The sequence below is a fragment of the Monodon monoceros genome, unplaced genomic scaffold (assembly GCF_005190385.1).
Source record: "Monodon monoceros isolate NGI ecotype Baffin Bay Population unplaced genomic scaffold, NGI_Narwhal_1 Super_Scaffold_8, whole genome shotgun sequence".
In the NCBI taxonomy this organism is placed as follows: domain Eukaryota; kingdom Metazoa; phylum Chordata; class Mammalia; order Artiodactyla; family Monodontidae; genus Monodon; species Monodon monoceros.
In genome coordinates this window covers 74,215,266-74,239,427 of record NW_021703785.1, presented here as the reverse complement: position 1 = coordinate 74,239,427, position 24,162 = coordinate 74,215,266, and the positions used below count along the sequence as shown (strand labels likewise).

Here is a 24,162-nt window from a genome sequence, read left to right as displayed (position 1 = left end):
GACGGGGGCTGCGTGGGAGGTGGCGAGGGGCTCCCTGAGGAAGGGGCTCAGCGACACAGAACAGTAGGGCGCGGCTGGAGTTTTCCTGGTTTTCCTGCCCTGCATGTAAAGCCTTACACAGAGGAGAGGGTGTGGGGTTAAGGGGAACGGAACCAGGGCAGCTCTCAAAGCTAAGCTCTCACGAGAAAAGCAGGCCTGTCACTCTTCCTCATTAGCTTCTTGGGATGTCATGATAGACGCAAATGGGGAAACCAGATGTTAATTCCGTTTGGAAAAGAGTAGTAAGGCATACCCCCACCGCACGGGTCCAGGGCGCCGCGCTAGCTGCCCTTCCCAGAGGCAGGCCTGTGCACGGGGTAAGTATAAACTCAAGTCCCCCCCCGCCCCAACCGCGCCCCCTGCCTGAGAAATGGCAGTGCCTCCAGGGCCAGCCCAGCCCCAGTCCCTGATCCCCTGTCTACAACGTGCACCGAGGTTTTTAAAAGGACATCAGAGGGGCTTTCCTGGTGGCGCAGTGGTTGAGAGTCCGCCTGCCGATGCAGGGGACACGGGTTCGTGCCCCGGTCCGGGAAGATCCCACGTGCCACGGAGCGGCTGGGCCCGTGAGCCATGGCCGCTGAGCCTGCGCGTCCGGAGCCTGTGCTCCGCAATGGGAAAGGCCACAACAGTGAGAGGCCCGCGTACCGCAAAAAAAAAAAAAAAAAAAAGACATCAGAACGCAACAGCTTATGTATGCAGAGCAAGGAGGTCCACCCCCAAGAAGGGCACCATCCGCAGAAGGCAGTATCCAGGGCAGAGGCAAGAGATGAGCCCAGAGCCGCCCCGCCTGGGGTGCAGGTGCTGCAGGAAGGGGGTCTTTAAGTAGCATGCAAGACTCCTCAAAATCCTCCCTTTTTAAAAGAAGGGAAATAAAATCAAACCCTGCGTACCAGTCACAGCAAATGCTACAGCCTCTATACTGAAGGAAAAAAAAAGCTGCTCTGGCCGATGACTTGGTCACACTGGGTTGTGTGCCTGTGCGTGGGGAGGAGGGGTGGGGGTACAGACTGGAAACCGAGGCAGCTGAGGACCCGACACGGCTCTCCTCGCACACCTGATGGGCACCCGCCACAGGGACAGGGAGGGACAGGCAAGCCAGCCTAACTCTCCTTCTGCTATAGCCCCTGTCACGGAGTGCTGCAGAGGCTTTACAGGCTCCAACCAACCACAGTTTTCCAGACCGCGCTACGAAATAACACACTGCGGCTTTCCATGCTTTCTGAAGGCAGACTCGTCGGGGTCCCCAGGTTTACCCATCTTGTTTCCTTGCAAAGCTGTGAGTTCCTCAAGGACAGAGACTGTGTCTCCGCTACTTTGTCCTGAGTCCTGGTTCCCAGCACAGCTGCATAAGGACAAGCTTTAGGGCAGCGATCGACATAAAGGACGGTTCATAACAGTGGAGAAGGGAAAGTAGTTGCTATTAACAGCTTGCCAGATCAACACAAAATTAAAAGTTAGAGCTATTGAGAGTGTGAAGAAATACAGCCTTGGACTTCCCTGGTGGTGCAGTGGTTAAGAGTCCGCCTGCCAATGCAGGGGACACGGGTTCGAGCCCTGGTCTGGGAAGATCCCACATGCCGCAGAGCAACTAAGCCCGTGCGCCACAACTACTGAGCCTGCGCTCTAGAGCCTGCGAGCCACAACTACTGAAGCCCACGTGCCACAACTACTGATGCCCGTGCTCCGCAATGAGAAGCCACCGCAGTGAGAAGCCCACGCACCACAACGAAGAGTAGCCCCCCGCTCACCGCAACTAAAGGAAGCCTGCGCACAGCAATGAAGACCCAACACAGCCAAAAAAAAATAAAAAAGAAAAGAAATACAGCCTCACTGAATGGTGCGGAAGCACCGAGACGCAGACCCTCTGAGGACTGAGGGACAAACGGCCCATCTGTCTGAAAATCCCCTCACTACACAGAGCGAGGGGCCCAGGGAGGCGCGTCCAGTACCTGATGCAAGCACACCAGCGTGTAGAACGCCTCGCCAGCCGCGGTGGTCATCTCCGTGTTGTGCTTTTGCAAAACCAGCATATCAAACACCAGCTGAAAGTACACAGTAACACCTCTCAATAAAGACACACGATGACCATATAACCCTCCAGCCCCTCCCCATTGCGAAAGGGAAAAAGAGGGACAAAGAGGTTATTCTTCATTAAACAAATCTGAAAAGTAAAGAAAATAGTTTTTAAAAAAATCCAAGGATAACATGAAGATGTTATTGCTTGCCGTGGTGTATGAAATAATCAAATTATCAAATTCCATGTTATATTCACCACATAAAATTTCAGGAACACAAAATAACCGTGGAGGATAACGTATCCAAGAAAGCTGATCTCCAAAAACTGCAGTGAACAGAAAGGCATGATCTCCTCGTGGATGAAGGTGCCAGCACTGCCCCCTGGAGGGAAGACACCCCCCCCCCCCCCCCCGCGCAATGACTGCACCCAAACATCTCACCTTGAGAAAGTGCCGTGTTGCCAGGAAAAGTGGCGAGTCTGTCTCCTGTGCTTTTGCACACTGCTCAGCTAACGGGGTCAAAGCTTCCAGGCACAGCTGGCAAACCTCCGAACTCATTCTGATCACGAAGGTCAAAGAACAAACTAGAGATACTTGACTTACAGAAGATAAACAATTAAAGCTATTATCCAACGGATGGCTGTTTCTAGAAGGTGAGTACGTCGGTGAGTCTTTACTGAGCTAGGTGAGGACAGGAGAGTCCCAGTGTTTCCGAGATTATCCGTATGTGTCTGGGGCCCAGGACTGGAGCTTTGTGTGTGTTCTGACTGTGATGCACACAACCAAGTGGCAAAGATCAGAGACGCGGCAACAGGACGTGGCACTACTACCTGGGCTCCATGAGACAGTGACTTTGGGGCCCGGGGCCGAATGCCTCTGGGTCTGTGAAAGGAGGACGAGGGGGCAGGTTAATGAAAGAAACACAGAAGTAGGGCAGCTATAGGCATGACTGCTTTTTAAAGAAATAAGACTGAACCACAAAAGAAAAAATACAAATTTTGAAAACTTTTCTTCTAGCAACCTCTTTTTCCCTAGTGACAAGTGATCACGATGTTCACTCAAAGGATATGACGTCATTCCTAGTTCCAACGAGTACATCAGACTTTTAAAAAGATCTTCAGGAAGCTGTGGTATTTTTTCAGGAAAAATCTCACAGATAAATGTGATTAATTTGTAGTATTGATTACAAAGGGTTGGAAACTGAAAAAGAAATATTAAATATTTAGATGTTTAATGATATCTAACTTGTTTTCATTAATGGAATAAAGTAATAACCATCAAGCTTCTAAGTATAATGATTTGTTTAAAACATATACAGGATACAGAAAACATAAAGACCTAATTAAATGTAAAAATGAGTTACAAAAACGGGAACACTTTAGTAACTAATATGAAAGTAATACATAGCAGAAACAGTCATCTTCTGGATAGTTACAAAAGCCATAGCCAATTCCAGATATTCTATGTTTACCTTGGAAAAGTGAACAAAGCAGCCAAATCTCAAATTACTAAATGACCTGTGAATAAAACCATTTGCATTCAAGCATGTTGGAAAAATACAAGAACGTAATACAAACTCTTAAAATTAGGATTAGAACAGAGTATTCAGCCTTGCACACTTCCAACATCTATTTACTGGTTGCACAGTCCTGGAGAACTGAGGTAAAAAGCAGGTAATCTACAGCTAACCTCATTTAAGAAAATACACATCTAAATGTCTAATGGTTTATTTGATGAATAAACACCAAAAAACAAAAGAACCCGAAAAGCAAATCAATACACAGAGCTTCCTAAACTTCCCATCCTGCTGGCTGCTTTCCGAAGAGACACTTCTCCAGGAGGGACAAGCCTACAGTCACAGCCGCGCGCTGGGAACCTAACAGCTCTCACTCTGACCCTCGACTGCACAGGCCCCTCCCAGCCCTGCTTCCTCCCCAGGCCCCTCCCTCTGCCCCTCTATTTTGTCCACCTCACTCTTCCTCTCCAACCTCCCACCTCCTGACAGGAGAAGAGACCCTCCCTCAATGGTACTCAGAGTGGGAGAAAGGGCAGCCTCATCACCACCACACCCTTGACATCAACCAGTGAGAGAAACCAAGGCCCAGTACAGTCAGAACGTACGGAACTTGACCAGCTGTATGAGCCTTGGTTTCTTACCGTTCCACTTCTCCACGGAGCGGCTGGGAAATGCCTTCTGTTGCCCAAACCCTCAGCCTGAGAATGGTGTTGGGAAAGCACCAGAGAAATACACTACACACGAAACTTCCTGTATTTGCTGAACGACAAATGACGAGGGAATCAAAACCGCGAACATCGGCACTTGGGTTCTAGAAGAACCAGCCTTTCCCTGACACTGAGGGATCAGTGAGTGCAGGGCTCCAGGGAAGGCATGGGTGTGAAGGACACAGGACAGCCACACAAGCACTTTATTTCCACACACACTTAACAGATGAGTAGGTACTGGCCCCCTTAATTAAATTGGACGTGTATTCGTGCCTGAAATATCTTGAACCTTCGAGTTCAAGCATATGCGGTTTTAATGTTCACATTCCTTTCTTCACTTACCTTCAAGAGGTCCTGTGACATCAAGGGCAGAATCAGGTTCACTCCATATAACACAACATCGGCTGCCGACACAGATCTGTTTGCTGCTGGCCCAGGCTCCTGACCCCTAAACACTTCATCTATAAAGTGAGAACAACGCAGTCTTACAGCTGTAACATCAATAAACCTACGAAGGTGGGTATGTTCTCCTGCATGAAAGTGAAAGCGGAGTCAAGCCCCCAAGACAAAATAAATCTACGAGAGGATAACAGAGCCTTTCGTGTTGTACTGTTTAGGGTCTGAATACTGGATGCAGATATTCTGTGTTTACATTATCATTCTACGACGATGAAAGTAAAACTAACGCTTAATCAATGGTTTTTGAAAAGTAAAATTGACCCCACTGACACATTGGTCATACTGTGAGTTAAATAATTTCCACAGTACTATTCACTTTTCTCCTAGGTGTGTGGGATTTTTCTAAGGTGGAAAGGAATGGGGGGAAATATAGGAATTAAATATTGCATAAAAAAAGGAAGTTTTTTTTTAAAAAGCTACTAATATGACAAAGGATTATTACCCTTAATCCATAAAGGAGGCATATAAATTACTCAGAATCTTAAAACCTTAGCAGATAAAGGACCAAAATCCACAAACAAACACCTAACAAAACCATAAGCCCAATGAAAAAAAACAAGTTCGATCCAATCATTAAGCAAGCAATACAAAGTTTTTGAAGGTACTACTTCTGATTCATTAGATTACAAGTGACTTCTGAATGATAACATGTAAATGGTGGTGAGGATACAGTGTGATAGTTACCCTCAAAAGCAATATAATAAGAGACTTTTGAGCACTGTATATAGTAAGGATATAAACATAAATTTAGACAGTGATTCATCCACAGAAGTAATTAGTTTATCACTGTAACAGCAAAGTTGTAAATACTCCAGATGTCCTGTATTACAAAAACAGGGTTAGGTTCCAAAATGTGGATTACCACGCAGCCATCAAAAAGTCATGAAAAATTTTAATGACAAGGAAGAGGCTAATAATACATTAATGAAAAAGGCAGAATATAAAATTATATTTGGAGCATAATCACAAAAAAATTATACAAAATAACCAAAAGGGAAATTAACAAAATGCAATTACTCTGGATTATGTCAAAGCATGGGTGATTTTTCTGTCCCTGTACTTCAAATGTTTTCTATTATGAGCGTATTTACTTTCACAACAAGGGGGAAAAAAAGGACAAAATGTGGTAAAAAAGCACTTCTACTTAAAAACCACGTTTTCAGCCTAATTCTGTACTTTTCTCCAAGAGCCTCAGTTCCAGCTGCAAGAATCCCATTTTCCAAAGCCGGGCATGGCGAGCCTGGATCCATCCAGTAGGAAGCCTGGGCCTGCTGGGCCGGGGCCATGGCAGGCTGGCCACCGCCGCTGGGTCTGCTCGAGAGACGGCTCCTGGCCTGGGTTGTGGGACTCAGCTCTGCAGCCACGGGCTCTGCCAGGGGCTCAAGAATGTCGTGCAGAGGCTCATTTTCAGTTACGCTTTTGTATCTCACCTGGTATATTAATTTTATTTCATAATATTTAAAATATTTTCTCTTATCTCACCTATTATCTGTACTTTATTTTTTAAATAATTACTTAAAAATATTCTCTCCCTTTTTACCATCTATTTTATCTGTTGCTTGATCATTTCCTATTTTAATTGTCTTCATTTTCTTTCTTCTAGACCTCAACCCTATCCACCTTATTCTATTCTTTTTACCCTTATTTTGTACTTTCAATCCTGAGCATTTTGGCCTCAATTTCTTTTCTAACATTGTATTACAATTTCAATCCTTCTGCTGTTTTCTTTTGAAAACCTGCCTGTCCACACTTACCCATACTGTTTACTCCACAGCTCACTCCCAGGGGAGCCTGAGAGGGCTTCTGTCCCCTCCAGATGCCCTTCATACAAAGCTCTCCCATCCCTCTCAGTATCAGTTCTTAACTGAGAGTCAGTTCATCAGGGTACAGGGCTCTTATCCTGGTCCTTACACCCCTGGGAAGTCTACAAATCAACTAACACGGCATGTGAACCTCAGCGGGTCATGTAACATACACCCTTCAAGGCAAAGGCTCAGAACAACTTGAGGCCTCAGAGGCACATCTGATCTAGAAAAGGTGAAGCAACCCCGGCCTGAAGGAATCAGAAAGCCTGGGACCGACACCCGCACGAGTGGCTGGGTCTGGAAAAAGCGGCAGCGGACGCCCTTCACCTGGTGCCCTGTCAGCCGCCCAGGGCAGTAAGGCTCCTGGGCTGAAGCTGACGGTGCCTGGCACAGGGCAGCTCTGCCAGAAATCTCCGCTGAGTGAACCGGTGGAGGGAACAGAGAAGAACACGTCCAGTGTCAGGTGTGCTGAGCACAGGGGGCGAGAAGGGGTCGGAGGAGGGAGGGGCAGCAGCACCCACTGCCCGGGGGGCAGCTCAGCCCGGGGGAGGAGACGTGGACAGCACATCTTCCCCGTGGAGCTGGAGGCCCCTGTGTCCTGAGGCAAGGCAGGCGGTGGGCAAGAGGTGATGAAGGAGAGCTGCGGACACGCTCGCCTGTGACAACAGCGGTGACGAGAACGGCAATGGCAGGCACCGGAGGTACCTGCCGACACATCGTGAACACAGTTTGGCAGGCACCGATCGTCACAGCCCCTGTAACAGCAAGGGAGGCCTAGGAAGGCAACAGACTCTGCAAGGTCATGCTGCTGGGGAGCCCCAGGTTAGGGCTTTGGAGTGTCGCCTGTCAGCCCCCAAGTCCAGTGGCTCCCAGGCTGCAGTGGGCACAGGGCTGGGGCTTCCTCAGAGGACACGGAGGGGGAACTTGTCAGTAAAGCGAGCTCTGACACTGGCCTCTGAAGTCAGACGCTGGGGTGCGCGAGCTGCACATCTGCAGGCAAGTGGTGTAAACTCCTGGGCCTGTTTCCTGGCCTCTAAAACGCGTGCACCAGTGGCACCAGACTCATGCTGCCGTGACAGGGACAGTGCCCGGCACTGGCTAGGAGCCTGGGACAGGGAAGACACGAGCACTTTCATCTCTACCAGAGGAAGGCCAGGCACACAGGGCTGTTGCTCCCGCCCTGCCCGCGGCCGCGGGGACCAGCTGGCTTCCGCCTGTTCTGTAAATGGGACCTCCTCGTGGGACGTCACATACCGCAAGCACTGCTTCGCTCGGACAGAAGCAAGCGCAGGCCGAGAGGCCGAGCGCGGGCGCACCTACCTGTGTCGCTGAAGTCTATGAACTCCTTGGACAGGAGGTTGGTGAGGAGCTCCATGATGAGCAGCAGGTCCTGGTACTGCTCCTCCTCCTCCGCGGGGGCGTCGGCCCGCTGCCGCCCCACGTTGTTCCTGGAGTACACGCGCAGCAGGGTGAGGCACGCCTCGTACAGGTTCATGGCTTTGGACTGGGAAAAAGCAGGCAGAGGTCAGGCTGCTGGGGGAGCCTGGCTGGGGAACATAAAACACTACAGAAGTCCAAGATGTAATCCAATAAATTTACTCTGAATTCCAACAGCAGCTCTAACGCTTGTCGTAAACTACATTACAGCACTGACAAAAATGAGAAAGCATAAAGATTACGGTTATATTTAAAACATTAGTGTTCTAACAATAAAATTTGACACTCTTTTTGTGTGCATTAGATTGTGCCTACTAGAAAGACAATACAATTTTGGCAACAGAACCGCTTTACTCCTGCTCTTCAACTTCTTGTACGACGTGGGTTACTTTAAGCTGTAGAATGGTTTAAGGTGCAGAAGCACAGAGCACCAAGCATTAGAATAAACGGCACTGGCCTGAGCTCTGAACGGTGCACCTGTGACGACCTTTGTAACACTAACCAAATGTAACCTCACTTTTAAGCCGGCTCCTTTGATCTACAACAACAACAAACACACAAATCACGAACATCTTTGCTGACTGAATATAAAAGAACTCAGTGTATCTGAACGTTCATCTGACTTACAAAACGAAGATGCAAACTGCCACTTAAAATGCTAAGTCCTAGGGTTCTACCACTGAGCAATTTATTAAAATTTTCTACCATAATCCATTTGTTTTATCAAATATTCCTCATGTGAATGAGTTTGACAGAGTAACATATTAGCCCAAAGAAATGCCTCATTATTAACATTTTTAGGGCAAGAATTTACATTCATTCAATATGCCTTCCTCTGAACTCTGAGTTCTTTTGAAAAATCTTTTGGAGGTATAGAAATATTATTTCAAATAACGTTCATTTAATCTGAAGCAAAGTATCTATCATTTTGTTATAGCTATCAGGAGTTTTGATCTGGAAGGGATCAAAGTAGACCGTGCTCACCTCTCCAAGATAGCATATCTGTTTATGTGCAACTTCAACAAAAACTTCTATGATGAGATTGACAGTCTCGGGGGTATTTTTGTAAACTTCCATCAATCCAATGCAATTGGTAAGGAAGTCCATTAAAAAGTTAAAAAGGATGGCTACATTGTCAACCTGGGTAGCCTCAGCAATGCCACACAGGGCCTCCAGCGTGGCAGTGATCTCCTGCTTCACCTCCTCCTGCTGGCACATCTGCGGAAAGTTTTCCTGGTTTATCACTCTCAAGAATCGCTGCTGAAGAGGCTGAAGAACCTACAAAAATAAAGCGTGAATTTTTTAAAAGTCTGATTTACATGCTTAGTTTCTTCAACTTGGGTAAATATTTACTTTCCAAAACATTTCTAATTGTTGGAGGCAAAAAAGCACAAAAAACAAAAAACTACCTGAACCACATGTTACAAGCCCCACTTTGAAGGTGATCCTAACTTCTGGCAAACAAATAAATAACACAGCACATGCAAAGGTGCTCATATCACCAGTCAACAGGAAAATGGAAATGAAAACCACAACGAGATATCACCTCACATCTATCAGAACGGCCATCAAAAAGACAAGAAATAGCAAGTGCTGGCGAGGGTGTGGAGGAAAGGGAACCCTCGTACACTGCTGGTGGGAACTCAAATTGTTACGGCCACTTTGGAAACAGTACGGATGTTCCTCAAAAAATTAAAAATAGAATTACCATAGGATCCAGCAATTTCACCTCGCATATTTATCTGAAAAAGTGAAAACACTAATTCGAAAAGATACACGCACCCCTATGTTCATAGCAGCACTATTTACAATAGCCAGGACACGGAAGCAACCCAAGTGTCCATCGACAGATGAATGGATAAAGGAGATGTGGTACATATATACAATGGAATATTACTCAGCCATAAAAAGCAAGGAAATCGTGCCACTCATGAAAACATGGGTGGATCTTGAGGGCATTATGCTAATTAAAATAAGTCAGACAGAGAAAGACAAACACTGTACGATCTCACTTATACGTGGAATCGAGGAGGGAGGAAGACAAAGATAAAAACTTTCAGTTACAGGATTAATAAGTCCTGGGGGGCTTCCCTGGTGGTGCAGTGGTTGAGAGTCCGCCTGCCGATGCAGGGGACACAGATTCGTGCCCCAGTCCGGGAAGATCCCACATGCCGCGGAGCGGCTGGGCCCGTGAGCCATGGCCGCTGAGCCTGCGGGTCCGGAGCCTGTGCTCCGCAACGGGAGAGGCCACAACAGTGAGAGGCCCGCGTATCACAAAAAAAAAAAAAAAAAAGTCCTGGGGATGTAATGTACATCATGATGACTATATGAGATGTAGGAAAGTGAAGAGAGGAGATCGGAGAGTTCTCATCTCAAGGAAAAAAATGCTCCTTAATTATTTTTTTTTCTTTTTCTTTTTTTGGTATCTATGAGATGACGGATGCTGTCTGTGTCACAATATATGTAAGTCAAACCATTAGGCTGTACACCTTAAAGTTATACAATGATGTATGTCAATTACATCTCAGTAAAACTGAAAAAAAGAAATTATTACTTATGGAAAAGAATATAAGTGCATGCTATCATCATACTTCCTTAAGTAATTTAAGTTCAAAAGAAGAAAAAAAAGACTTCCTTGACGCCATTCACAGGATTCTGCCACTATCTTCATCTCTTTCCCATTAGCAAAAAAAAAGAAAAGATATTTCATAAAGGGCCAGAGAGTAAATCTTTTACATTTTACAGGACATACTATCTCTGGCCCAACTGTTCAATTACGATTTCACTGTAGTGCAGAAGTAGCCATGGAAAAGATGTAATCTGTTAAGCATGACTGTGTTTCAATAAAACTTTATTTATAGGGACTTCCCTGGTGGTTCAGTGGCTTAAGACTCCACGTTCCCAATGCAGGGGGCCCGGGTTCAACCCCTGGTCAGGAAACTAGATCCCACGTGCCACAACTAGAAGTTTGCATGCTGCAACAAACACCCATCGCAGCCAAATATATAAATAATTTTTTTTTTTTTTTTTTGCGGTACGCGGGCCTCTCACTCTTGTGGCCTCTCGCATTGCGGAGCACAGGCTCCGGACGCGCAGGCTCAGTGGCCACGGCTCACGGGCCCAGCCACTCCGCGGCATGTGGGATCCTCCCGGACCGGGGCACGAACCCGTGTCCCCTGCATCGGCAGGTGGACTCTCAACCACTGCGCCACCAGGGAAGCCCTAAATAAATATTTTTTTTTAACTTTACTTATAAAAACAGCAGGCCAGATTTGGTCTGTGGGCTGCAATGTCCAGCCTCTGTCCTACTAGGTGAAGACCAACACAAAGCTCCAGCCTGTTTTTCCCCTTCCACCTCCCCTGGGTGTAAGAGTAAACAGGCACATTCATGAAGAGGATCTCTTAATTCTATTTAAAGCTGCACGTATGAAAATAAATGACTTAAACTGGAAACACATGGTCAGGCTGAGCTCCATTCTGGCTCTGAAGTCGCAGACTACTGCCTATTTCTGTTACTGTGCCCTTTCTCAACACTAAGGGCATCCAGTCACAGGGATTACAGGCTGGCAACCTACATGCACTGGTAACTCTTGGTTCCCAATTTAAACCTTATTATATAAGACGACGTGTCCAGGGTGGTGGCTATGGCTTGAATTACATCCCGCCAAAATTCATGTGTTGAAGTCCGAACCCCTGGTACCTCAGAACATGACCTTATTTGGAAATAGGGCTGTTTCAGATGTAATTAGTTATTAAGGTGAGGTCCTTTGGGCGGGCCCCTAACCCAGTATGACTGGTGTTCCTATAAGAAGGGGAAATTTGGAACAGACATGGGCACACGGAGATGCAGGGGAATCAGGGTGATGCACCCACAAGCCGAGGAACGCCGCAGACTGCCAGCAAAGCACCAGGAGCTCCGGGAAAGGCCGGGAACCCCAGGCCCTCCGTCACAGCCTCAGAAGGAACCAGCCCTGCCCACACCTTGATCTCGGATTTCTGGCCTCCAGAACCGTAAGACAGTAAATTTCCGTTGTTTAATCCACTAAGTTTGTGGTATTTTGTCAAAGCAGCCCTAGCAAGCCAACACAGTGGTTAATTTGCATGTCCTTGTCCAAGACAAAGGAACACGTCACGGGTTCTTCATGGAGAAGCAACATACCAGCTCAGGCTGTCATTCGGGTTGGGGAAAAGGTGTCTAAAGTGCCGGGCACTCGACAGCGTTCAACGTCCTCACGCAAGCAGGTCAGCAGGTCGGACAAACTCTAAGCGCCAACCCACTCGTTAGGAGGGAAAACACCAGCAAAGCTATGTTTCCATAGTCCGTCTGCGGCAACACATAGATGAAACCCCGGCAGGGCGACGCGGAAAAGCCGTCAAAGGCAGGGGAATGGTTTACCTCTGTCCAGTACTGCTGCTTGGTCTCTGCGTCCATGTGAGCGAAGCCCCCCAAGACGAGCGCCTTCATCAGCGTCCTCTGCACGGGGCTGGACAAGAAGTTCAGAGGTGGGCTTCGGCTGGCAAACTGCTTGGCTAGGTTCCACCAGCTTTCGCACTGGATCACCAGGTTTGCCCTGCAGGGAGAGGCAGGACGCGTTACTTGCTTACGCTGCATGTGCCCTAAGTAAACAAAGTGCAGGGCTACGAGCTTCAACTTCTGTTTAAAGTCCAGCACAGACAACTTGGTATAGACTTTGGAGTCTTGTATTCAGACCCAACTAGCCGTTTGTCAATGTAAAGTTTATTTAATCTCTCTTAATTATCAGTTTCCTGATCTATAAGATAAAGATAACAACAGTAATAACAGCCCTAAATTTCATGGCTGAGACTGATGAAATGATTAAATCAGGTACTTCATATGAAGTGTTTGCAACAGTACCTAATAAATTACAAGAATTCAATAAATAGTAGCCAATGACAGTAGTAATAACGATCATTTTCCCATGTAGTAAGAAAACTGAAAACATCTCCAGAATTTGCTGTAGAAAGCACTAAAAATTTTACTTTGCAAAATTAAATTAATTGTCAAATTATCAGTTTTTCTCATCTTTAAAATGGGATAATACTAATGCGATAGCTGAAAATTCAAATAAGACTATTCTATATTAAAACTGTAAATTACTAAATTAAATGTTACTCATAAAGATTCTTTGATGACAAATCCTTGAACATCTATGCAATCTTCAGTCGTAACATGGAAAAGCCCTGTTTGCATTCGTAACAAGACTATGATATATTTTTAAAAACACATTGCTCCAAAAACGCTGGGTCTACCTAAACCTTAGGACCGTGTAACCGTTCACCACTTGAAAAGACTCCACTGAAGTCACACATGTCAGCTCACCTCTCCCTTCTCTCCACCAAAGTGACGAGCAGCTGCACCGTGTCATTTGCGAGGTCCTGCTCACTGCTGCACACTGAGAGGTTGCTGAGGACCTTCTGCAAGAGGTAGCCAACAATCCACTGAGAGCCCTCTGTGTCTGCTCCAAATGCTGTACTGAATGGCACGCTTATCTTCAGAGAAAACAAATTTTTTAAGGTCAGAAAGAAAGATCTGCCGGAAAAAGGAAAGAAAACAAAAACAAAAAACCCCGTAGAGAAATCAAACTGAAATTAGCACTAAATCTGAAGTACTGCTTACTTCACACCAATTTTCTAAATGTATTCATTTCCAAAGTCCAAAAAGGAACATCATCAATCCACTGACGTTTCCCAGTGTGGTTTTCCTATTAGCTTTAATTATTCTCATATTACATACACAGTCACATATTCACACCAAATACAAAGAACATAAATTAATCCATTCCCAAACAGTACTCTGAACTTAATATAGGTTAAAATAAGCAGAAATCACATGATATGCTCTAGGAAAAGTTAACAAAACGGCACGCTGTCCGCACAGTTTTCTCCAGTGTGGAAGATGCTCAGCTCTTACTCACATTCTGATGAGAAAATCACCAAGAAAAATGTTCTCATTTCTATAATTCCCATGCTCATAAATCCAAACGAAATCAAACGGTTTTACATTCTGACCTGATCGTACAGTTTCTCATCCACCAGGAGATAAGTCTTTGCCCAGCGTTTTAGAAACCAAACAATATCTTTGCCCATCTGAGGGCTTAGCAGGTGCGTGAGATCTGCCCTTATTGCCCGAGACTCAACTTCTGAAACTCTGAGAACAGCAGACAACAGCCTGTAGGTACAAAAAGGAAGTCATTTATTCCTTTATCAGTTTATTGGCTGTCTAACCATATTTTTTTCCTAAAAAGCCCTTTTCTGTTTCTCAACTCTCTGAAGTTTTCTTCAAGAGGGTTGGTGACAGATGCCCCATTTTACTGCTGACCTTTCAGGAAGCAGGAGAAAAGGAAGAGAGTCATGGCTGGACTAGTCATGGCCTCTGTTGGGCTGTGATTACACGTGCGAGTCTCAGCACTACTGTCTAAAGAGATTTTTCAGGTTCAAAACAGAGAAATGCACACAGTTAAAAGCTACTTAAAACCCACGGACACTGGTCGTTTTATGGTGTGGGGACGGGCCAGCGACTCATCCAGAATGTTCTGAATACTCAGTCTTGTCTCTAAATCTGACAGTCCTATTTATTTCCTAACAAACTTGACTTTTAACGTTATTTTTAAATAAAAATGTTGCTAGAATTACCTACATAAGTGCATGTATTGTCCTTTCTACACTACCGAATTCATATGCTGAGCAGCGTTAACACAGCACGATATGCAGACCAGTAAAAAAAAAAAAAAAAAAAAAAAGGCTTTGTTCTGGGTTTGGAAGGGGGGCACAAGGGATCTACATTTAACCTGACTTTAGCTAAAAGGCAAAGAAGCAAAGGACTTAGGCGAAAGAGCCCATCATGACACCATTCTAGGAATATCAGCGCGAAGGCAGGAACGCTGCTTTCATCGCTGCTCTCAGGGTGAGTGAAGCCATCTCCCTGCTGTGAAACCTCACGGCAGTTTCAGCCCCTCACCCACTGCTACCTCCTTCGCAGCTGGCGACATCCCCCTTCTCTGACCTTCTTCTTTACACAGGTGGGTTTAAGGTCTTCTTGTTTCACTACATACACTCGCTATGCCAACAGTGCTCACAGTTTTAAAAATGATTTTAGAGTGTATGTGAGCAAAATTAAGCCAACGATCTCACAATGCATTTTAAGTTGAAGTATCAAATTTTCCCCATAAGAATAAAGAGCTTAAATGACGTCATCTGCAGGCTCTCAGAACGCGCACTAAGCAATCACAGTAACCATGTAAATGTATGCACCGGGATTTAACTATCCTAGAATTCTGATACCCATCACCATCCATGTGAAAGAGAAACAAGTTTTTCTTTCACAGTTGGAAGCTTTACACTTTCTTTTTCGCCTTAAATTTTTATTCCTATTTCGTTTCCCCACAGACTATTATCCTAATATAATAAACTTCTTATACTTGCTTTATCGATCACACCATATACTTCTCTGAAACAAGTATGTATAGATATTAAAATATAATTTTTAAAAATTTCCAGTGATAAGACTGTGTTAACAATGTCTTCTGGATTGAGTTATCGTTACAAAACTTACTAGTACACAATTGAGCAAAATATCACACAAATTTAAATAAATTATTAAACACATTTATTAAAAATGAAACTTTACGTACAACACAGGGAATATAGCCAATATTTTATAATAACTATAAATGGAGTCTAAACTTAAAAAATTGTGAATTACTATATTCTACACCAGTAACTTACACAATATTGTAGGCCAGCTATACTGCAATTTAAAAAAATTAAAATAAATAAAACGGATGTATCTTAAAAAGATTAATGTGGCAGGGTTTGATTTTTCCAAATTAGTCCATGTGTAATTCGATTCCTGTTTTTCATTTCAGTAGATATGAGCACTGAGAAAACGCGTTCACATAAATTAATGGGAGGCGTCTTTAGAACAGTGGGGTCCCTCAAGTACGTGAAGTAAAGCTCACGCTGACGGCACCCTGTAACACCGACAGGTCTGTAACACCCTGAGGTCTGCACACCTGGCCCTCGGGCAGCCGGCCTCCTTCCCACGGCACTGACAGTCTGCTAACAACCGCGCCATTCCCTTACTTCTTCCCTCTCCCACACGAGGAGCTTGAAAGGGGGAGCAATCTGTCTGCTCTAGAACAGTGCCTGGTACGGAGTAAGCACTCGATAGTTACTTGTCAAATGATGATTTCTTCAAGAAATGCAAACCACTTTCTTAGTAAACAAGGCCTGTCTCCCTCCTGCCGTTCAATGTCACACTCGCTCTTTGGACTGAAGAACAACGGTGACTCCTGTTGTTCCGGTCCCCACCTCAACCCTTCACAGGCTTTGCTCTCAGACACCAAAATGTTTTGCTCCCTCACTGATACCCAAGACTGGCAAAAACTGAAAAAGCACTGAAAATACAAGGAAAGCATTCCTGAGGGTACTGCCCAGGCAAGAACAGTGACACAGAACACAACAGGACAGCACCCTGAAATGAACTGACTCCGCAGTTAACATTCACCATGAACCAAACCAAAGCAATTACTCCACCTAATGCTGAAAGCAATCCCAAAAGGAAGAAATAAAACTTTTCCAATAGAGCATTGACATTGACATTTTATTTCAAATCAGAGAATGCAACAATAAAGGAAATAAATTCCCAAACATTTCCTTGATATCCACTTAACAGTTTAATTTAAAAAGAAAACATATTTTCTATTGCACAGGTTTAAATGGTATCTATGTTATTTTGCATTAAAATAAAAAGAATGAGGGGACAGCACCTTGTTTGAGTTCATGATTTTGCAACAGACAAAAACCAATATTATGTCATTATTCTCTCTGTCTGCAACCTAAATTTAAAGTTTAAGATGCTGAAACTTAAATTGCTGTTTTCAAATCCACTTTTAGGAGGATATTTAGTTCACGTTCATCCCTCCTTAACTTCACCATCAAGAATTAATGGAAGTTTTACCACTCCTCTCAGGAAGATCACAGTGAATTCTTTCATTTGAGGCACACTGCCATCTTATAACAGGGCTCTCAAGGTTCACACACACTCAGGACAAATATTTCTACTTTATGAGAGGCCAGGAAAGCCACCGGAAAGTCATTCCAGCTTCCTGAACAATAAATACGTGTTCACGTTCACCTGGTTTCTAAGAATTTCCCATTCTTGGTGCTTTCACTCAGGCGCCTGAACCCGCGTTAGCACTGCTTTCTGATGGTCAAGGGATGTGTCTGCAGGAATTAGACCAAATGTCCCTTCAAGGCCTCACTGCATCCAGAATAATCTTATACTTGTCCTCCTCGGTACTGGACACAGCTGTCAATTCCCACCAGAGTGGCACCGCTTAAATGTGCTGAGTACTTGCCATCCTTGTTTGTTTCAAGGCTTCTCCGAGTTTTATCTTCTTTCGTGTGTCAGCTTTACAACCCGCCTGTCACTCGAGTCATCTACCCGTCAACTCAGAACTTATAAAACAGAATAAATTACAAGAGCACAGCTATAGAGGTCATATTACCTAATCACAGAATCTGTTCTGTTGTACCCTGGGATGGAAGAAGCCTTTTCTCCTGGAGATCCCAAAATTTGAAGTGTTGTATTAATGTCAACTTCAGATGAATGCTTAATGGAATATTCCATTATTTCTGGAGGTATTAGCGGAGTCTCTCCCTGAGTATCATCAGCTAAGAGGTAGCCTTCAGTTTAAAAAAAATTAAAAATGAACACTTAACAATCTACATTTAACAAATTGTACTATAAATGTTTTCAGTTTTATCTGATTTATATACACCATATAAATTGATGTAAAAGTAAATTATAAATGTTAATATGTTAATTCAAGTTTGATGAGAAACTTTCTGTTTCTAAGATAATTAACCCTCAAAAAACACAGGAAAGGACAAAGGACAAAAGTTTTATTCACCAACTTTATAATTCATACTGACATGTAGGCTTTTTACTCTGTGATCTTTTAATAATTTTCAGTACTATATTCTGTAAAGTTAATAGGAATTCTACGATTATCTTTATCAAAAGTCAATATTTGGGAATGCCTTTCCAAACATTAAAGTTGCTTTTTTTTTTTTCCCCCTGATTATTTAAAATACAGAAACACTGACAACATGGTTACAGAAGAAGACCCTAAAGAAAAGTAAGACTGCTGGGATTTGAACTCTGGCTCCAGACATTAACACCAGTGTGACCAGGGCTGGTCTCTAAGTCTCAGATTCTTTGCGTATAAGACGGGGTGATAATTAATAATGATAGTAATAATAACAGCAACAAGGACAACCATAATACCTAATAATAGTACTAATGCACAGGCTACAATGAATTCCACATAAAACATGTGGTACAGAACAGGCACTGAACACGTGCCAGCCAGTACTGTAGAGAAAAGCAGCCGTAGCTCTGTGACATACAACAGCTGTGTCCAGATCTCAGGCCAACCCTACGTATGAACTACCATTATTAACTCAGGAAGCTTCTCTTAGGGCTGAGACTGCTCTGCTGGCAATTACATTTTACAAAGAAACAACCAACCGACCTGTAACTAAAATAAGCCAGTGGATATCTTCATACAGATCATCCAGCACCTTGCTGTCGGCAGAGCCTGAAGCAGGTGAAGCGAGGAGCTGCTGTTGCCGCCGCTGCAACTGCCCGTGGAGCCGCGTTACTCTTTCCTCTAATAAACTACAAGAAGGAAAATATCAACGGCTTCATGAAGCTCAGTAAGCAAAGACCCAGAACGACTTATTGCCACTTATTAGACAGCAGAAATTAAGATGTTAGCACAAAACACATATACAAAAATATTTATTATGTACACAATGTTCTCATGGCGCTATAAGAATTGTGATTTATTGTTTATGACATAGAATTAAAACATCGCTTTACAAACAATCAAGGTTTATTACAACAGGCATTTGAAAACCGGTTATTCCAAGATGTTACTGATACGGGTCCCATCACTTCTCATACCATGTTTTCCATAATCTCTCTGCCATCTATGCTGTGGTACCTGGGCTCCAAATGTACAAAAGCCAAGGAACGCAATCGTGAGTGGGTTTCTGTCCATTTGTTCCGTGTGCTGGGGTACGGGGAGGGGGTGTTTAAAGTCTTTAAACACTTTAAGTGCTCGCCGGGGGATTGTGAATAGACAGTATTTGTCCATGGGGTGTCTTTGGACTGTGTGTACCTTGTCAGGAGAGGTATACAGTGCTCTGCAGCAATGCGTCCTAGCATTCCTACACTGGCTAGTTGATCTGAAAACTGGTCTCGATCATCCTCCTGAAGTTCACTTATCTCTTCTTCCTCACGAGAGGCCACTCCGTTGGCAGTCTGTTATCGATGAAAGAAATAAAGACGGAGCTGTCACGTAACCGCAACACCACACGCGAAGAGGAAGGCCGAGCAGGGCCATGCCGGCCGCCCAGGCAGGTACCAACAAGGGGGAAACTCGAAGAGCAAGAGTGGGGGTATGGCCCCCCCCCACTATCGCACGTAAACACAGCCAGTGCACACCTCCCACCCACCTCCCACACCAAAGACTTCAACTTCTGTCACTGAAAAGATCTGACACCTTTAAGATCCACAGTCCTTTGGATATCACCTGACAACTAGCAGGGCACAGGTGGTTTACTGAAAACTAAGGAGATGAAGGTAACTACAAGCCACATCCCACAAAACACGAACCTGTTTAGACTTTTGCTCTCCATCTGATGCTCTCAGCAAGTCCTCTGAAGGAGCTCACCTATGTTTCTAGTATTTATTATATGATGAAATAGATTTTTAATTACAATCTGGCTTAAAACTTACCAAATTCCTTGTGCCATCGGGAGCTGCTAGGTGGCACTGAATGTAGGAATTGAACACTTGAACTGCGTGTTGGGTGAAAAAGCCTTTGTGGAAATGCTTGTCATCTTGGACCAGCGTCAGCCAGGACTCCAGCAGCCTGTCGTATGCTTCCATGTACACCATGTCGTCTTTATCCAGCTGAGAGCAAAGGACATTCACAAGACAGATGGCCAGAGAGTAAGATGGACATCACAGCAAGCATCCCACAGCCAGACAGACAGGGTTACAGGTTTTCCTTTAACAAAGGTTCCCAATTATTAATCAATGATCAAGCTAACTGAGCTCGTCTTAAAATTAACTGATCAATTCAAACATTGCAGTAAATATGTGTAGGCTTTTTATTAAACTTTCTAAAATCTTTCTAATTTAATCTAAATTCTTAGGCAAATAGGAATTAATGTTTATTTCTGTAAAAGACTAGCCATTCAGCGCTTTGCAGATGTGTTTTTCAAACAAAAATAATGTGAATGTTTTTCTGTAGTCAAGATGAGAACTGTTAGATTAAAGTAAGATTAAATGATTTTAGAAAAACTGAAGAATGATGAGAAGAGACTGGCCTAATTAGCATATTTAAGAACACATGGGGAGAGCTTCACAGATGCTCCTTGACATTTTATTAGAAACCAGGAAGGCAAGGACGGGCCTCAAAGAAGCCGAAGGAGGGCGCAGAGGCAGGAGGACACTCGGGAACAGCGCAGCACGTGTGAGGACCCACGGGGAAGCCCCATGGACGGCGAGCAGACGGACTGGAAGGAGCCAGGCCTGGATGCAACCACCATGTACAGGCTGGGTCCTAACACAGCTTCAGAGTAAAGGATTCCGCCACTTGAGGAGGAAGAGCTCACACGGAGGACGCCAGACAGCTCTGCTCATCTTCTCACATGCCGGCAAGAATCCACGTCCGAATTCTGCCATTAGTTAGTAATGTGGTACATAATTCAATCTTTGCATCGATTTCTTCATACACAAATTCACTAGATCACTATTCAGTGAAACTCGGAACACTTAGGTGTCAAGCACTATGTTTGGTGCAAAAACATAAATAACATACCATTCATTGACTTTCAAACTCAACCCAATGGAAAAAAGTGAGAAGCAAGCAAAGCACTTGCAGAAAATACACTACAGGCCACAAGAGATAAACATACATTCCGGGGTCAGTTTTTAATAATGGCATCTCTCGTAAGTAATTTGTTAAAAATAAAGGAGCAGAGCCTTCGAGCTATGTATTCGACCTTAAAAGGTTTTGTTTGGCACAATCCACAGTTTCAGATGTTCTGTTAATAGGTAGCGAACCAGGAACCAGCAACACGAAAGGTCTACAGGTCTGGTCTACAACTTGCTCTCCTGCTTTCCAAAACAGACAGGCCTCAACCTACAAATACACCAACTCTAGAACCTCCATCAGAGAACGCCACCCCAAACTGTTATTTCAGCAATTTGTCAATGACTCAAAAAAGAAAGTAATGGGAGATCTATTTCTAGTATTCCAGCGTAAGCTGGACCATCAGGATACCACCTCCAGATTAGAATACACAAGCACCTAAGGAACTGCTTCCAGTGAATGATGTTTTATGTCTTTTGCTTTTATTAACCCACGGAATACAAAGAAAAATTGTCATATTCTGGATCAAATGAACCTTTAAATTTTTAAAAAATATTTAAAAGTAATTTTGTGGGGACTTCCCTGGTGGCGCGGTGGTTGAGAATCCGCCTGCCAATGCAGGGGACACAGGTTCGATCCCTGGTCTGGGAAGATCCCACATGCTGCGGAGCAGCTAAGCCCGTGCACCACAACTACTGAGCCTACGCACCACAACTACTGAGCCTGCATGCTGCAACTACTGAAGCCCGTGCGCCTAGAGCCGTGCTCCGCAACAAGAGAAGCCATCACAATGAGAAGCCCGCGCACCGCAACGAAGACCGAACACAGCCAAACATAAATAAATTTATTTTTTTTAAAGTAGTTTTGTGAAAACTTTACATCAGACTAAAGGGAAAGTGAAAAAAACTTCACTAGATAATTTTATTAAGAATTTTAAAATAGCAAACCCAAATTTTATTCCTATTTTTCTGGCCTTGAAAGTGTTTATACTGAAAACAGGCAACATTCTTTGAATGTAACTAACTAGGACATGTTCACGTTGTGAATACTGGACTCTTACTATTACCTGTGGTGTTTGTGTCCTACAAAGTCCCCGCAAACACTGAATTAGCTAATACTCTGGTCACTGCAGCTTTCACCATGCGCAGGTGGAGAGGTCAATAACCACCTTGTTTATGTGTGTTTCTGTGTACAGACACCTTATTTCACATGCACTGCTGATTCATGGCCAGCAGCCTGTCCAGCAAAGCTCATCTAACACCCACATTTTCTCCCTAAGGCTCACCCCACCCTCCCTGCACTTGGGCACAACACCTGGAGGCCATCGGAAACAGCAAAATCATCCTATCAGTCATTGCACTGCAAGAACTTCAATATTTTGTGACAGAATTTTGGAAAATGCCGTTTCACACAAAAATGCGAAAAATGAAGCACTGGAGACGGTGAGAAGGACACCTGTTTATGGTTGTGAGGGTGAAAACAACAAGGCAGAGCGCGACTACCCGGCTTGACCCCTGCTGGGAACAAGCAAGCCAGCGGATCATAATTTTCCTCACTCTTTGCACACACATGTCCACGAATAATCATGAAAAGTTCCACAAGTGCTGATTTTGGGGTTGCAAAGGATTTTTAGCAAGGAAGTGAATTTGTAAATATGGAATCCACAAATGATGAGGACCAACTGTACTTGCAAAACCTAACTCTAGGAGGTTCTAACTTACTACTCATGCTGGCTCTGCTCGCTCATGTACCATCAAAATGCTTTACACTTTTTAAAACCTGGACAGCTCATAATTTTGTTGAAGGACAGCCATATTCCTGGTTCCATAAATGCAGTATAACATATTCATTTAGGTTTATAAATACCAATAAAAATGATCAATTCAACCAATATTTTTCATTACATCATTTATTTCCTTCCAACCCCTTTTGTAAATACTGCTTTCACCATCAATACAATTACAAACCATATTAAGTAAATGCTGTTGCATGAACATCAAAAAAGATACAGAAATACTCTAAACTCACAAAATATTGGGTGAAGGTTTTCCATGGAATAACTGACTGGATGGGAATGCCATATTTTTGTTTTGTCCTTGGAAATATACTGCTTGCTCATAAATTATTGAGCTTGAGAAAACTGATCACCTAAAACTCAGTCCCAGATTTCACTTATACTATCAATTTTACCAACGTTATTACAGCTCAGAGTGCTGCTGTCTCTTTACATTCACCTTCTGATTTGTTTTATCATTGAAACATCTTATTCTGACAATTTCCTTTTCTTGGTTACTATGGGCAGAAAAATGAAAAATTCTGAATTTCAAATAGCATCCAATGAAATGTTAAAAACAACAATTAACAACAAAACGTAAAAGATGGTTATTTCAAGACTTCTTGAAAGACTGTGCTATATTTTGGAAAATGCAATTAGAAAACTGAAAAATAATGAAGAGTAGCCATTTATTCTATTTGTGGTGATTCATTTCACTACTATACCATCCTTGTAGGTGACTCTATCATTCTTCCATTTTCTTATTCTTTTAGTCTCTTTTTTATTATGGATGGGAGTTGATGAGTAATGGTGAAATACTTCCCAAGATCATGAAATAGCAAAATGCTTCAAGATATGGGAGAAATCAGATCACTAAAAATCCATAATGTGTTTTAGATTTATACTAAGATTAATTACATGGTAATAAATGTTCTTTTCGTTCTAAAGTCTCTAAGAAAGAATAAAAGTCATGAAAAACTGACATTTAAAATAGTTAGAACTGTTCAAAAACGAAACTCAAAAACTAGACCCTGGTGGTATACTGAGGGTTAAACAATGTTGTAAGAAAGAGCTGAATAAAACCTGCTCCAGCATCATCTGTTGTCAAGGGATTGAGGATTCCGTATCAGTCACTATATGAAGCTTTGCAAGAGATTTTTTCTTTTTCTTTTTACTTATTATTAGGAAACATTCCTCTGAGAAGCAGGTGTGCTTCCTCTTTTTGCATGAGATCCTCCTAAGGAACTGTATCTTCAGCCCCTTCTAAAAAGTCAAACTTGTATGTACAGATATTACAGCCTGAATATCAAGACTGCTCTTTTTCTCTAGGCTTGACTTTCTACTCTAATTGTCTTTGGCAAGTTCTGAAAAGATTATTTCATTCTAAATGTTCTTTTTATAAGCCATCAGAAATTTTGCATGAAACAAAAAATTAT

General features: G+C 43.5%; 1 protein-coding gene across 5 annotated transcripts in view; it reads right to left on the bottom strand.

The window, feature by feature from the left end:
• Positions 1-24,162, bottom strand: part of XPO4 (exportin 4) — a 110,507-nt gene that overhangs the window by 5,757 nt on the left and 80,588 nt on the right. For all 5 annotated transcript variants that reach the window (XM_029209885.1, XM_029209883.1, XM_029209884.1 and 2 more), the window contains 13 exons: positions 19,809-19,985; positions 19,189-19,331; positions 18,538-18,683; positions 17,509-17,686; positions 14,009-14,168; positions 13,320-13,489; positions 12,375-12,549; positions 8,963-9,256; positions 7,862-8,045; positions 4,620-4,738; positions 3,124-3,254; positions 2,496-2,613; positions 1,989-2,081 (listed from right to left, as the gene is read on the bottom strand). In XM_029209885.1, coding sequence (XP_029065718.1) covers positions 1,989-2,081; positions 2,496-2,613; positions 3,124-3,254; positions 4,620-4,738; positions 7,862-8,045; positions 8,963-9,256; positions 12,375-12,549; positions 13,320-13,489; positions 14,009-14,168; positions 17,509-17,686; positions 18,538-18,683; positions 19,189-19,331; positions 19,809-19,985 — 2,088 coding nt within the window. The remainder of the gene's footprint in view (positions 1-1,988; positions 2,082-2,495; positions 2,614-3,123; positions 3,255-4,619; positions 4,739-7,861; positions 8,046-8,962; positions 9,257-12,374; positions 12,550-13,319; positions 13,490-14,008; positions 14,169-17,508; positions 17,687-18,537; positions 18,684-19,188; positions 19,332-19,808; positions 19,986-24,162) is intronic.